This window comes from Pyrus communis, chromosome 8 (genome assembly GCF_041283825.1).
Source record: "Pyrus communis isolate YQ-2024b chromosome 8, ASM4128382v1, whole genome shotgun sequence".
NCBI lineage: Eukaryota > Viridiplantae > Streptophyta > Magnoliopsida > Rosales > Rosaceae > Pyrus > Pyrus communis.
The window spans coordinates 20,897,440-20,911,428 of NC_142572.1; the positions used below are offsets into that span (position 1 = coordinate 20,897,440).

A 13,989-nucleotide genomic window follows, 5' to 3' on the forward strand; every position below is an offset into this window, starting at 1 on the left:
GAATATGAGCAATTCAATCCATGTGTGTATTCGAATTTTGGCATCATGCATAAGTATTTAAATTGAAAGGACTATAACCACAACAAGTGGCTCAGTGAAAAAGTGTTCAATATTATGTAAGATGTGAATCTACTTGATCGTGGTTACGTAGTACAATTCTCAACCAACTTCCAATGGACCCGAAAATAATGAGTAACTGTGGTTCGTCACCAGTTGTGTTTTGTTTTTTTCAAAGAAAATGGACCACAACTTGGTCCTATTTGTGTGCTAGTACGATTATGTTTTGACTAATATGCCTTAATATGGCCGAAGGCGATAAGTGATCAAAAGTATTTACCTGCATGCTATTTTTGTTATAATGGGCAAATTTCTTGCTGCATTTAATATATAACAATCAAGAGTTCGTAAAATGACTTTGAGGTTTCATTTGGTGTTTATAATTGATTTGGATAAACTAAAAGGGTTTGAAAACGATAAAATAAAAGCTAAAGTGAATAGTGCTAGAATTGGCTTTTTAGTATAAAAATATGATTTTTCGTTAAAGTAAATAGTATCGAGAGCTTTTCGTTAAAGTTCCTTAAATTTAATGCATATTGAATGAAAACATGAATGTTCATTATGCAGTGCATCCAAATGAACCTAAAAGCTAAAGTAAGAATGCAGAACGCGTATTTCTCATGATCCCCACAAAATAGTAAGATTAATTGCTAGATTCAATTTGTGCCATAACAAATCTCTAATCTGAAACACTTTGTCACTTAAAGTCGATCCTTCCCAAATTTCACTGTCGGGAATCTAAGGATTATTCCGCTAACTGATCTTACACAAAATAAGAATTTTAATTTCTCTTCGCACAAATAAAGATTCGAATTTTCTAATTTTTAGACTTCGAACAATAAGATCATGAGAGTATTCAAATTCACCACTTATTATCTGCCCATTGCAATTAATAGGATTAATTACTAGGGCGTAGTAATTGATCCACCCAAAATCCACATATATTTTTGAAAATAATATCCTTGTTATTTTGATACGGACACGTAAATAACACCAAATGCTTGATGTACCCCCAATTGCCAACATCATGGCTAATTTACAATCTAGCCCTTGCTTCAAAAAGCAACTAACATTCCTTTACTAATTTTGTCTCAAAAAAAAAAAAAAAAAAAAAACAACTCCAAATCCGAAAAAGAAAAACAACTTCAAATACATAACTAATTCACCGGTAAAAAAAACCCAAAAATAAATATAATCTGTTTTCAAAAAAAAAAAAAAAATTGTTAGGGTTTGGATCTTTTAAAGAAAATAAATAAATAAATAAGGAAAGCAAGGGCAATTTAGTAAAATTGCAAAAACTGTCGGCCTCTCGGTCTTAACTCTGGTTAAATCAAACCCCCGTTCATACGTACGAACAGCAAGTGAGACATCTCGGGGGATTTAGCGTCGGTGACTCGGTTCGCGACTCGTTCGAGTTCACAGTGAGTCAACGTTTAAAGGAGAGACAGAGACATTAGCAGAGAGAGAGAGGAGAAAGATTTGTATTTTCATATTTATATATAAACCATGGAAACCAAACCCAATGCCTCAGCCATTTGAGGACTTTAGAGAGAGATAGAGAGAGAGAGAGAGAGAGAGAAGAGAGGAGAGAGGGAAAATGGGGGATTCAAGTGATTCAGTGTCGGTGGATATGGAGGGGGTTTCTCTTGGCGGAAAGGTAAACAAAACAACCCACATTCCTGAAATTTTGTATTGTATTTTGCTTTTATTAAACACTTTGTTCTGTTTGGCTGCCGAGAAAATGTTGAAATTTGCATAATGCAAAACGTATTGCGTTTGATTCTCCTATTTCCGAAATGCCCAACTCTTTGATTACGAAAAATGCGTGTTGTTGAGAGGAATTGACTATTATTTACTTGTTCATCTGGAATGATTACTGCAACATTACTTTTTCTTAATTGCAGGCTAATTAATTCTGATTGTCTATTTATTTTTGGGTTTTTGTTAAAATTTTGTTTCTGTTGAAAAGCAAATGCATTTTTTCTCATTTGGAAGCTGAGTATATAAGTCAATTATCTAGAAAATAGTTAGTAGTTTAATTTTTCTGCGGGAAATATATTCTATTTGGTTGGCTAGTAACTGGAATGCTGATATTCTTGGAGTTAAAGATTAAAAGATTCAAATTTCTTTATTTTGATGATTGGTAATGTGCCCATATGAGCAAAAGTGGTCAATTTTCTACGTTGTTGTTAAGGGTGCTAACTGCACATGAACACTCTACTTTTCTTCTTGATGGTAATATACTTTGGTATGCTTGGTATTCTCATGATCTCATCTCCTTGGAGTAAATTACTTTTTAACGTGCGCCGTCTAACTCCTGAATGCTGATTCGCAGTCATAAGAATGTCACTATTCTGTTTTTAGAACTTCATATTTGTTTTGCTCAATTTACTTTCCTGAAATGTTGTCTAAATTGTATCTGGTTATGGAATATCTCGGCAGGAGCATCTTGTAAGAACCTGTCTTGGTTATGTGTCCGTCGCTGTGTTGGGAGATCCGGACAAGCCAGCTCTTGTCACGTATCCTGATTTAGCCTTAAATCGTAAGTAAAACATAGCTTAGCTACCGGTAATTGTTGTTTTGATTGGTTGTACTTTTGGTTTGTCTTTGTCTTGTATACGTGGACGTGTGCTACTCACGAAATTGAACTTTATTGCCCGGTAGTTTAGTTCATTGATCTTACCCATTATTTTCAATTCCAATTGTTTTAGTAGAATCAAATTGTTCATAACCCTGAAATATCATGTGTGGTAAGAAAATATGTTTGATCAATTTCTATCTCTGAAATTTATTTGTTATGAATGCAGTTTCCTAACCAGGCTTTGCTTTTTTATTTTTGCCTAAATTGGAGAAATTCTGTCTAAATTTTTTACCACTTAGTACAAGTATTTAAAATCTTGAGCATCATGGATTATCTCAACCAAACATTTCAACGTCATCGTTCCTTTTCGTGGCATTACTTTGAAGGTCCAACTTAACATTTGTCTTATTATCTGATTTACCAGATATGTCCTGCTTTCAAGGATTATTCCTTTGTCCAGAAGCTTGTTCCTTGCTGCTCCACAACTTTTGCATATATCATATCAGTCCTCCTGGGCATGAGGTTTGTAATTCAATAACTTGACTACATGTATGGCTTCCACTTGATTTTCCTGACTTTAATACTGGTCAGATTTTCTCTTGTATTGAGTGCTATTATTCACATCGTATCTGATCTCGTGCTTTCTTCAAGAACTTTTTCAGTTGGGAGCTTCTGCAATCAGCCTTGATGATCCTTTGTATTCTGTTGATGATTTAGTAGATCAGATTGCTGAGGTTCTCGACTTTTTCGGGTAAATGAAATTTTCATTTTATGCTCTATTTTATGTGAATCAGGAGCTTGATTTCAAGTGATCTGAATTAGTTGGCTGTTCATTAGAATGCTTCTGGTTTAGTCTCTCATTCCCATTTACTAAACACACAAATAAATCATGATCCTTCGATGGATTGAAAAATGAAGGGAGTTACCCTGACCTCTCTTTCTCTCTCCGTAGACTCGGTGCAGTGATGTGTATGGGGGTTACAGCTGGAGCTTTCATTCTCACCCAATTTGCTGTAAGATAGTGCTGATTAGTGCTTATATGTGTTCCTTATTTTTCAATAAGTCCTTAATAGATCATCTGATTTTTCTATAACTCTTGGCAACAGATGAAATATAGACCACGTGTCATGGGTTTGATACTTGTTTCTCCTATATGCAAAGCAGCCACTTGGACAGAATGGTTGTATAATAAGGTTTTCTTTCTCCCCTTTCTGGACCTTTAACTATATTGGGTTTAAGAAAAATCTGGTTCTCACATGACTTTTCATGTCATTTTCAGGTGATGTCGAATTTACTTTACTTTTATGGCATGTGCGGGGTGGTTAAGGAGATATTGCTTAACCGGTACTTCAGCAAGGTCTGCCACTGTTCTAGTTGAACTCACATATATTTGTGTCCCGGCATCTATTTCTGGTTTGATTGTTTAAGTTTTAAATCCTGGCTTCAGGAAGTTCGTGGTGGTGTTCAAGTACCAGAGTCAGATATAGTTCAGGCATGCAGAAGAGTTAGTGTTCTAGCCTTTATTACCTTCTCTTATTATGTTATGTTCATTGTCTGTTTAAAACCAACAATGATGGTGGTTAAGTGCTGATCACATGTCGAATGTGTGTATGCTCTTACAGTCGCTAGACGAAAGGCATAGTTCGAATGTTTGGCGGTTTCTTGAAGCAATGAATGGGTAAATTCCTTTCCGGAGATTTTTCTTTATATTTTTATTTTATGATCAATCCCATTAGGCAAATCACCCTCTTGGGTAGGGGTTGTCCACAGCAGACAAATTATCAATGTGATATTTGCAATCAGTGTGGCATTCTGTAGTGTGAACCTCACAAAATGCATTCAGGATGCTTAATTATAAGCACTTCATATTCGGAGTTTGATGCATTAGGTGGCATGGGAGTAATTCTGTTTTTTTGTCTCACAGGAGGCCTGACATTTCTGAAAGATTGAGAAAGCTACAATGCCGTACGCTAATATTTGTTGGGGACAGCTCTCCGTTTCACTCAGAAGCTCTGTACATGACCTCAAAGCTAGATAGAAGATATAGTGCCTTGGTTGAGGTATGCAACCCGGATCTAATTTGTACGTTCATATCAAGTTTTAGTTGTATCTGTCCATGAATTTAAAGTCAGCTCATTGTTGGACGTGTTGGTGACCTGCAGGTTCAGGCATGTGGGTCAATGGTGACAGAGGAGCAGCCACATGCGATGTTGATACCGCTAGAGTACTTCCTCATGGGATATGGTTTATACAGGCCTTCTCAGTCTAGTGTCAGCCCAAGAAGCCCCTTGAGTCCTTCCTGCATCGCGCCTGAGCTTCTTTCACCAGAAAGCATGGGCTTGAAGTTGAAACCGATAAAAACTCGGATTCCTCATTCCTGAAAGAAGTTGAAAAAGGGTTTGCGAAACGCGTTTCTTTTCTGTAAGCTATCTGAGTTTTTTCATTTAGATTTTTGGGGGTTGAAAAATGGTAAGGGGATTATTAGCGGTTCTGTAGATATAGAGAAAGAAAGAGAAAGATACAGGGGATAAAATCACAGGGGAAGCAGATATGATTCTTTCATTTGTAAACACAAATGTTAGTTGAGGAAGGGGGAGGTCTAGTTGTCTGTATATCGTTGAAATAAACATTTGGTGACAAACAAAAACATAAATCTCAATAATGTTATAAAATCGATGATGAACTTGTATCTTTCCTCGTGTTCTCGATATGGTTTTTCTGTTGATTGATCGATTTTCTTCTTTTGGTTTAGTTTTTGTTCTTATAAGTTGATTCTATCGGGTGCCGGTTGCACATAAAACTTGCTGATCTTTAGTTGTTGATTCATCAATTTTCTTCTTTTAGTTTTATTTTTTGTTCTTCTCGTAGTTATGATATGTTGATTAAAGCGGGAGCCTGTCGCACTCAAAACTTGCTGATCTTTAGTTGTACTACAAAACCGAAAAGTTACGTGAAGGCCGGTTTCTTTTAGGTTTCATTGATGTGGCACACTATTCAACTTTTGGTGGTGGATAATGCGTCAGCCCAAGTAGCCATCGAACGTCGTTGGCACAAATATGACTCAATTAATCACTCTGCGGTAAAAGGGAGGGACTTGATGGAGTCTGTCATGGCCTGCATGATATAAATGGTTTGGTAGTGCATGCCTGTAAACTATTGGTTCATTTCTTTTACATGCCACTTGTTCTCTCTTGTCGTTATGTCGTCAACCTGTAAATTTATATTATTGGTCATATTAATTATTGCTTCAACATGCGACTCAAATTCATAGTTTAACAACATAACTATGCTAATCAGAAAATAGAGTGGTAAAGCTAAATCATTCCGTAGACGTAGAGGTACACAACAGAGTTGGAGCCTAAACGAGTAGGAAATATGGATGGTATTGTCGGTGTCCCAAATCCCAACCAAGGAATTGTGCCCACACCCCCACATCCCCACGTTAAGCCAGTCAATCAAGACAGCGTGCTTACTTTATAGTACTCGACTTTGAATTTTCTTGTAGATTAGAGTAATTTAGAGCACCGTCTTATTTAACGATTTTCGGCGAGGAAGCGAAACTGGGAGGGCATTTTGGAAGGCATCATGGGCAGAGGCAGATGCCGAACAGCTTTGAGACTCGCAATCAATTGGAACCAAATGATTACTTGTCTCCTTGCCAGACTTCTTCAACGAAGAATGCCTTCACTGTGTTGAGCAAAGAAATTTTTGATGGGTTTAAGAAGAGAAATAATATATTTCTGACCCAAATCGAAGCAAGATCAATGAACAGAAATAAACAATGACATGCAGAAGAAGAAAATGAGTATTCATAAATAATTTTTCCATTAAAAAGGTAATTAAGGTTAATATTTGGGTTAAGGGAAATAAATTATTTAGAACCAAGATTAGGCATCGGTTATCAGAACTTCAATTGTGCTTTTGCTTACAAGAAACTACTCCTTAAGACTTTTAGCATGCATAGAGGAATATACACTTGCAATATTTGCATTGTTTCCCTACAAAATGATCCAGAAATGCCCATTCCTTCCATTTGCTATGTACCTTCCAAAAACCTTCAATTGACACCAAATTTGTGAGTGTTAATCCTAATGTGGTGGCTTTTGTGGTTTCTCTCGAGGTTTTCGTTCTGACGAGTCTTTCTTCGGTTCATCTCCGAGTACATTTCATCTATCATCGGTTTCCATAGCCGGACACGAGCATTTATGAACCAATTGGATACCTAGTATAGCCAAATACATAGAAAAAATAATGAGTTCTTAGAAGCTGTGGATTCAAATGCCCAATATTATCAGTGATCACGTACCTGGTTTCTTGTCAATCCACTTTTTACTGCAAGAACATGCTTCTCCGAATCTTTAGGGTACCTGAAAATCGATTAAATTGATAAGACATGTTATTGATAAGAGATTGTTTGAGCACATATGCGAAGACGGGCATTATAGTAAACAAAACTCTTAAGACGTTCGTGAGAAAGCTCACGGATGAAGGAAGTTCTGAAACATCCAGGCGCGTAACACTGAGACGGATCTTTCAGGCAAGCCTCTCTGAGGTCTCCATATTTGATGTTCTTTCTTCTTCAGATGCTGAAGAGCCAACTGCTTTTGGATTTCGAAAGACCTTTCACTCTCACTGGGGGATGCAGGGCTTGAATTTTCACTTATTGAAAGGAAATGCGTGCTAATCCGCTCCCTCAGACTTTTATACAGCAAAGAGACAGTTTGAAGCGCAAAACGAGCGTGTATATGAGGATCTGTCTCGGTTGCAGCATGAAATGCTGATACAACTGTATGAATCTCATCGGCACATTGGTTGTAGCAGTCATCAAGCTGCATCAGAAGGAATAATACCGATCTGTTAGTGCCCAAATACAATTTCTAAGTCCAACACATTTGTAAAGAAATGCTTCGGAACAAGAAAATGTGGATTGTCTACACCTTTTGGATATAGAAAATTTAATTCATTACCAAATCAGATAATTTAGACTAATTAAGAGCACAATACAACTACATACCGTCTGTAAAAGGGCCAGCAATTTGGTTTTCTTTGCTTTGATTTCCTGTTTTCGCACTGCAGGCTCCATTGGTACCTCAAATCTACCATCTAAACCATCATCCATCACTGACATCCCTCTCTCAGACACGAGCCTGACAGATGAAAAACTCGACTGGTCTAGATTTTCTAGCGAATAATTTGCGATATCAGAAAGTATTTCCTGAACCACATGGAGATATCTTGATCCACATATTACTTGAGATAACTGAGGTGGTTTGCAAGAACTGTAACTTGGGGAAGGCTTCTCACTGTTGCTAGAATTTCGCTCGAGTGAGGCAAACCTTGTTTGATTCAGACAAGGCTGAGCAATCCCTGAAGAACCAACATCGGGATATTGGTTTCCGATATCCAAAGGCCTGGACATGGCAAGAGTTAGAGCAAGCTCGTTACTAAATTTTGCGGAACTGTAAGAATTATACGTCATCACACTTGCACCATCTGATGATAACCATCCATTTGGATCCACATTTCCAACGGATGAACAAGGTTGAAGTCCTGTTCTTGCTGAAGATCTTTCACCAAGTTCCGAAAGAGCTGCGTATTTGTTGATCTCCCATTGTCTATTTATGCTACCAAGCATTTCATCATATCCACAATTCACAGAGGTCGCGAACGGAGAATTCGAGTTGTTAGAGCAGTCATTCGAAACATAAGCTTCTGAAGAATTAATCGGCATTGCGGAAATTGCTAAATTGTTGAGATTTTCTTGCAGACTACTATTCCTTGCAGCAAAAAGTGCAGCAAGTGAAGCAGAAGATTGAGGTGTTGCTTGGAACACCGTATTATCTGTGAAACTTGAACTTACGAATGAAGAGTCTCCCACATTGTTCCTTCTTTGAGAAGTAAGAAATGGACTCGTTTCAGCCACACTGACGCCGTTTGCAGCGGTAAGATCAGAATCAGAATCCACGACAGGTTCTCCATGAAAGGTCGAAAGCCCTGGAATCAACGCCATCATACGGTTTTGATGATCGAGATCAAATGAATAGGACTGAATAAGTGAGTTCATTGTTGTGTGTGGTACAACCCCATCCATGACAAGAGAACTTCGGCCATCCGCCGGACCATTAAACATCTCATTATCCATCATATCACAGGGCAACAAACTTCACATTTCATTTGGCATTACTAAAAAATCAGGGAGATGAATATTCTATCAGGCAACTCTCTTCCAATCATGAGCTAATCAATTTCAATCAATCTTTGCCTGGAAAAATTTAAAACTCAAGTTAATTTGCACCTACATTTCAGATTTATAACCCAATATAGTTTCTTTTCATAAACTAATCTAAACTACGAAGAAGGCGATTAGTAACTTTGCCAGAGAGGCGGAAGCACATTACTCTAGCCAACTTGGCCATGTCAAAGATTAAATGTATAAACTCAGTGAAAAATTTAACAAAACTGTGAACTTAATACTGCAATCAGTAGCAAATTATGTGCTTGTCACAAGGAAAAGTACAAAACTAACTGCATAATTAAGGAAAAACATATAACAGTTTATAAGCTAAATATTGCAATCAGTATCAAACCATGAATGTGACAAACCTGAGAACGCAGATTCTTCCCCAAGAAACCTTCTCTGAAGCAAATCAAATTTATGAAAAACCTTCAAGCAGATTCATGGGACTTTTCCCATATCAGACCCCCAAAACTTCTAATGAAAAGAAAGATGGGAATGTTGATTGACTCAGAATGTATGTATAATTATCGTAGCAAGAATAATAAAACCAGAAAGCTCACAAAAGATATGATTCTTTTGCTTTGTCCTTAAAGCCTAAAAGGAGCAAAAGAAAAAGGATGGCAGAATATGCAGTGGTGAGCAAGTAACTTTGCCCCTTCTTTAACAAAAAAGAGCAAGGAGAGAAAGCTAATGAGGCCTCACGCATTCTCCTTCCCTCCCACCTTTCTCCAATCACAAGAAATATAAAAGCAACGCAAAAAGTTGAAGTCTTTTGTTTTGAATGAACAGAAAAGTGGGATTTTTTTCACATTCTTTCAAGCTAAAAACCAAAACCCAAGAGACTGAAATAGTTTCAGGAATCAGGAGGACCCATCAAAGTTTCAGAGTTCATCTCTCTCTCTCTCTCTCTCTCTCTAGCTTGAAGCCACAAGATTTAAAGGAAGAAACAGAAATGGGTCTGAAAAATAAAGGACACCCATCTCAGAGAACCCTATAAAAGAAACAATGAGAGGGAGAGAGAGTGAAAAAAGCCAAAGAAAACTAAAACTCACAAATGAAAAAAGCTTTTGTCACAGAATTTAAGTGCTTTTGTCACAGACGTGGAGTTGAATGCATGAAATTATGAAATGGACCCATTAATTTAATTAAGCTATAGAGAGAGAGAGCGCGAGAGAGAGAGGCGCTCATTTGCTCTGCAGAGTTTGGAGAGGGCCCATGCATGTCTTTGCTTTCTCACATTCTGATCTCTTTTGTCCTCCTCACCACCTCTCATTATCTGCTGCTTCTCTGCAATCATCACAATCAAAATATCTGGATTCTCTCTGATCAACCCACTGTTCTTGGCAGGTCCCCTCACCCCCCCCCCCCCCCCGTTTTTTCACAGAGAGAGAGATGGGTGGAAAAAAGAGTAAAAAGCCCTTTGCTTTTTATCTGTTTTTGACCCCCAAAACCCTGATTGATTGAAAACCAAGAGTAAAATGGCAAAGAGCTCTCTTACTTTCTCCCCAGAATCCAACAACTAATGGCTTTAAAAGCAATCTGAAAGGTGACAATGCTGATTAGGGGGGGAGAGAGAGAGAGGAGATTGAGAGAGAGCCAATGCACTGTGGCAGCAGCTAGCTACCTGTGTACTTTTGTACACAAGCAGAAGAGATGAATAAAAAGAAGAAAAAAAAATTAACAGACAGTGCTGATGCAAGCAAGACCCCAAAATCTCTGATCAGAAAATCTTGATGATGAATTTATGAGAGCAACTGCAAATCACGCCTTCTTTTTTTTTTTTTTTTTTTTGCATGGATGTCCAAATCTAAATTATTTAACCCTGTGGCCTAATTAATAATTTATATATAGACTAATTATTATTATCTAAGTAGGGTCTTTTAAAATCTAGCAAATGATGATGAGAATCTGCAGAAACTGGAGGGGAAAGATCCCACAATGATGAAACAGTGGGTTTTGTGCTTGAAGTGATCTTGTTTTAAATTCTTGGATCATGAATTTAATACTGATAAATAATTAAGTAATTTCCTTTTCCTTTAAAAAATATTTGAAAAAATATAGAGACCGGGGGGTCCGGGTGATGTGACAGTACATGCAACCTGCTCTGAGATTTTGCTGGTCATGTGCCTGTACATGATTTGGCGGATACAAATTAGATACACTCAAGTAATCAACCACTGGAAAATTAGAAAGGATGGGGATATCTCTGTATCTATTTTTACTTTATCACATATTTTTGGTAATTTTGATCTGTTGAATTGAATGAAATGAAAAATATTAACAGTAAAAAATTAATAAGCGTGTGTAAAAAGTAAAAATAATTGTGTGAGTAACACTTTTCAACTAAAAAAAACCAATGTTTTTTTTTTGGCTACGAGAAAGTAACTTACATAGAATGTTTTCATTATCACGAGATGATTTTGTTGATAAGAACTTGTATGATATGGATGCATTATTATAAGGGAATTTTAACGAAAAATTACATTTTTACATTAAAAAGTCAATTTTTATACTATTTAATTTACCATTTATTTTGTCCTTATCGTTAAAACTCAAAGTTTTCAAACATTTTTCTTTAGTTTTCCTTTTTTATAGTAACATCTCAAACTAATAATAAAAAAAAATTGGTTAACCTCTCTTTACTTGGAGTCCGGATCCTAAGTTAACCTCTCTTTATAGGTATTTATAGTGTTTTTGGTTGAATTTTAAGTTAATTTTTTTTTTTAATTATTTTAGCCGTTGGATTTAAAGTTCGACCGTTAGATATTTTTTTTTACCGTTAGATTTGATTATATTCGATTTAAGCCGTTGAATTCAATAAATATATAAATATAAAACTAAAAAAATAATAATTTGAACCTGGACCGTTAGATTAACCAACGGCCCATTTAAACGTAGTTGTTGGGTGATAAAAAGTAGCCGTTGGGCTACTTGATGGTTTGACAATCGGGGGAACACCCCCACGTGGGCTTGTCCATATTTCAGCAAAGCCTAGCGCGTGCAGCACGTAGATGTGTAGGATTTGGGAGGTGGGCTTCACAGCCCTGGTTTCAGTCTCAGTTGGTGGGTTCCATTTTGCTTTGTGGCCTAAAATTGGGCCGGAATTTGACCCCCATTTGGATTTTAGGTTTTAAGTTTATTTTAAGTCATGGGTTGGAGTGGATTTGGGGGGACGGAAGGGAAAGTTTAGGTTTTAACCCACCATTAGAGATGGTCTTATATACATATACTGCTATCTGGAAAGCTAGCTATCAACAAACCCAAAAAGGCAAAAAGAAAAAGAAATAAACGTGTTTTCATATGGACTCTTCATATGAACTCCACAACTGTGACAGTGAGAATACCAGTGCAGAGGAAATGGAAGACATGAATTGGGCTAGGTTCAAGACAAGTTTGAGGTACTATATATGGACCTAAAGCCGAATGTAAAGTCATGCATACAAATATTGAAGAGTCCAAATGAATAGTGACCTACAAATCGTGATGATTGAATATTTGGAGAAAATTAGGAGCACGAAGGCGACTCAAACCGTTACGTGTTATTACTAGTATTTATATGTTATAAATAAATTACGTGTTACAATATGAGCTATTATATGTTTGTGAACTAATAGATTAGTCTTGAATCGAAACATCTAAGAGTGAAAAAACGAGTATTGAATCTAAATTTGTTTAAACAAGTGACTTGAATCCAAACATCTAAGAGTGAAAAAACGAATATTGAATCTATTTTTCATTAAAATTCTGGCTCTACTTCTGCTTTGAGAAGCAATCCCAAACGAGCCATTTGTTTTCTAAATTTCTTTATTTAACCTATCTAGGTTACTACCACACCATACACTCAACTAATAGTGAATTATTCATTTGGATAAATGTAAAATGAACTCAATAGACTATATAACGAAGAATAAGTAGCCAAAATTTTGCCGATTAACTAAAGTTATGAAGCATCACATGTTCCTCAAGGTTTGCTCACAAGTCTCACCCTAATTTTTTTTCTTCTTCCTTTTTCATGGCCGATTGCCGTTGAATTCAGGGTTGACATTTACGCCACAAGAAAAAAGCACTGGACCAAATTATGCACCTAATTTCTGCCCTCTAAAAATCTCAATCGCCCTCTCTCTGTCTCTCTTGGTCTCATTTTCTTTATTGGTGCACAGCTTAATGGCAGATATATATCAATTTTTTCGCCGGATTTAAGATCTCAGCCGCTTCTTTAATATGCATGGAAGCTACTTAGAAAATATGTGTCCACTCCTTACCATCATCTCGATCGATACATAAAGTTGAACATATATTAGATGACATGAAAGTGACTTTGGAATTCGTTTGAAATTATTTTTGTAGCAAAAACACTTATAAGTGTTTTTATTAGAAACACTAAGACTTTTTATTAAAGGTCAAGTATTTCACGAAATAGCTTTAGAAGTGTTTCATAAAAAAAGCCATTTGAAAGGTGATTTCTTTAAAAAAAAAAAAAAAAAAAAAAACGTTTCTAAGATAATAAAAAACACTTTTAATTTTTTTTTATTTTATCAAACGCTGTTATAAATGTTTTTTACTGTCATAAAATTTTAAGTCCTTTTTAAACTTGTGGCAGGTTTACATAATCATATATAATCAAAATTGAATAAATTGGATTGAAGAGGAGTTGAATTGAGGAGAATCAAAATTCAGATTTTCATAAAAGTTGTTTATTAAAATGTTTTGGGATTGGAATAGAATAAGTATTGATTCTATAAAACTGTTTACTAATTCAATTAAAATATAAACCAGTATGATTATTAATATGCTCTTATCCCAAATCAAATATTTTATACACTTGTTTTTTTTTACCTTTTTTCCTTGCTCCTCTCCCTCCATTACCTAGCTAGCTACTCCTTCGTCGGTAAGGAGAGATTTTTCAGTGTGATCGTTACACGAGGTGGTACATCACGTGTTCTTATAGAAATTGTGGGTTATGTGTATTAAAAGGTTAATAACTTAAAAATTAAAATTTTTCACCACTTACATAAAAACACATGGTGTACCATCTGTGTTCCCGTTACAACTAAAAATTTTTCGTCGGTAAGATCATTCCATAAAATTGGACACAAAGATCATTGCTCTCCTC

At 36.2% G+C, this 13,989-nt stretch overlaps 2 protein-coding genes across 2 annotated transcripts; one reads left to right on the top strand and one right to left on the bottom strand.

Annotated features, from left to right (window-relative positions):
- Positions 1-1,401: 1,401 nt before the first annotated feature.
- Positions 1,402-5,329, top strand: LOC137717923 (protein NDL2). Its single transcript, XM_068457428.2, has 11 exons — positions 1,402-1,714; positions 2,500-2,599; positions 3,063-3,160; positions 3,301-3,389; positions 3,591-3,651; positions 3,745-3,831; positions 3,918-3,995; positions 4,086-4,142; positions 4,261-4,316; positions 4,563-4,698; positions 4,801-5,329. The coding sequence occupies exons 1-11, from the start codon at positions 1,655-1,657 to the stop codon at positions 5,017-5,019; spliced, it is 1,041 nt and encodes a 346-aa protein (XP_068313529.2). The 5' UTR covers positions 1,402-1,654; the 3' UTR covers positions 5,020-5,329.
- Positions 5,330-6,444: 1,115 nt separating this feature from the next.
- Positions 6,445-10,482, bottom strand: LOC137716842 (homeobox protein ATH1-like). Its single transcript, XM_088698155.1, has 5 exons — positions 9,242-10,482; positions 7,653-8,900; positions 7,121-7,467; positions 6,945-7,005; positions 6,445-6,860 (listed from the first exon to the last, which is right to left on the bottom strand). Exons 2-5 carry the CDS (start codon positions 8,781-8,783, stop codon positions 6,696-6,698), a joined length of 1,704 nt encoding a protein of 567 aa, XP_088554281.1. The 5' UTR covers positions 8,784-8,900; positions 9,242-10,482; the 3' UTR covers positions 6,445-6,695.
- Between the last annotated feature and the right edge of the window lie 3,507 nt (positions 10,483-13,989).

Bases quoted from the DNA above. Each gene is read 5' to 3' on its own strand.
- LOC137716842 (XM_088698155.1), bottom strand. From the start codon at position 8,783: ATGATGGATAATGAGATGTTTAATGGTCCGGCGGATGGCCGAAGTTCT. The intron at 7,468-7,652 runs GTATGTAGTTGT...CTTCTGATGCAG, and splicing joins TGCTGGCCCTTTTACAGACG to CTTGATGACTGCTACAACCA. The intron at 6,861-6,944 runs GTACGTGATCAC...TGGCTATACTAG, and splicing joins GTGGATTGACAAGAAACCAG to GTATCCAATTGGTTCATAAA.
- LOC137717923 (XM_068457428.2), top strand. From the start codon at position 1,655: ATGGGGGATTCAAGTGATTCAGTGTCGGTGGATATGGAGGGGGTTTCT. The intron at 4,143-4,260 runs GTTAGTGTTCTA...ATGCTCTTACAG, and splicing joins TAGTTCAGGCATGCAGAAGA to TCGCTAGACGAAAGGCATAG. The intron at 4,699-4,800 runs GTATGCAACCCG...GGTGACCTGCAG, and splicing joins GATATAGTGCCTTGGTTGAG to GTTCAGGCATGTGGGTCAAT.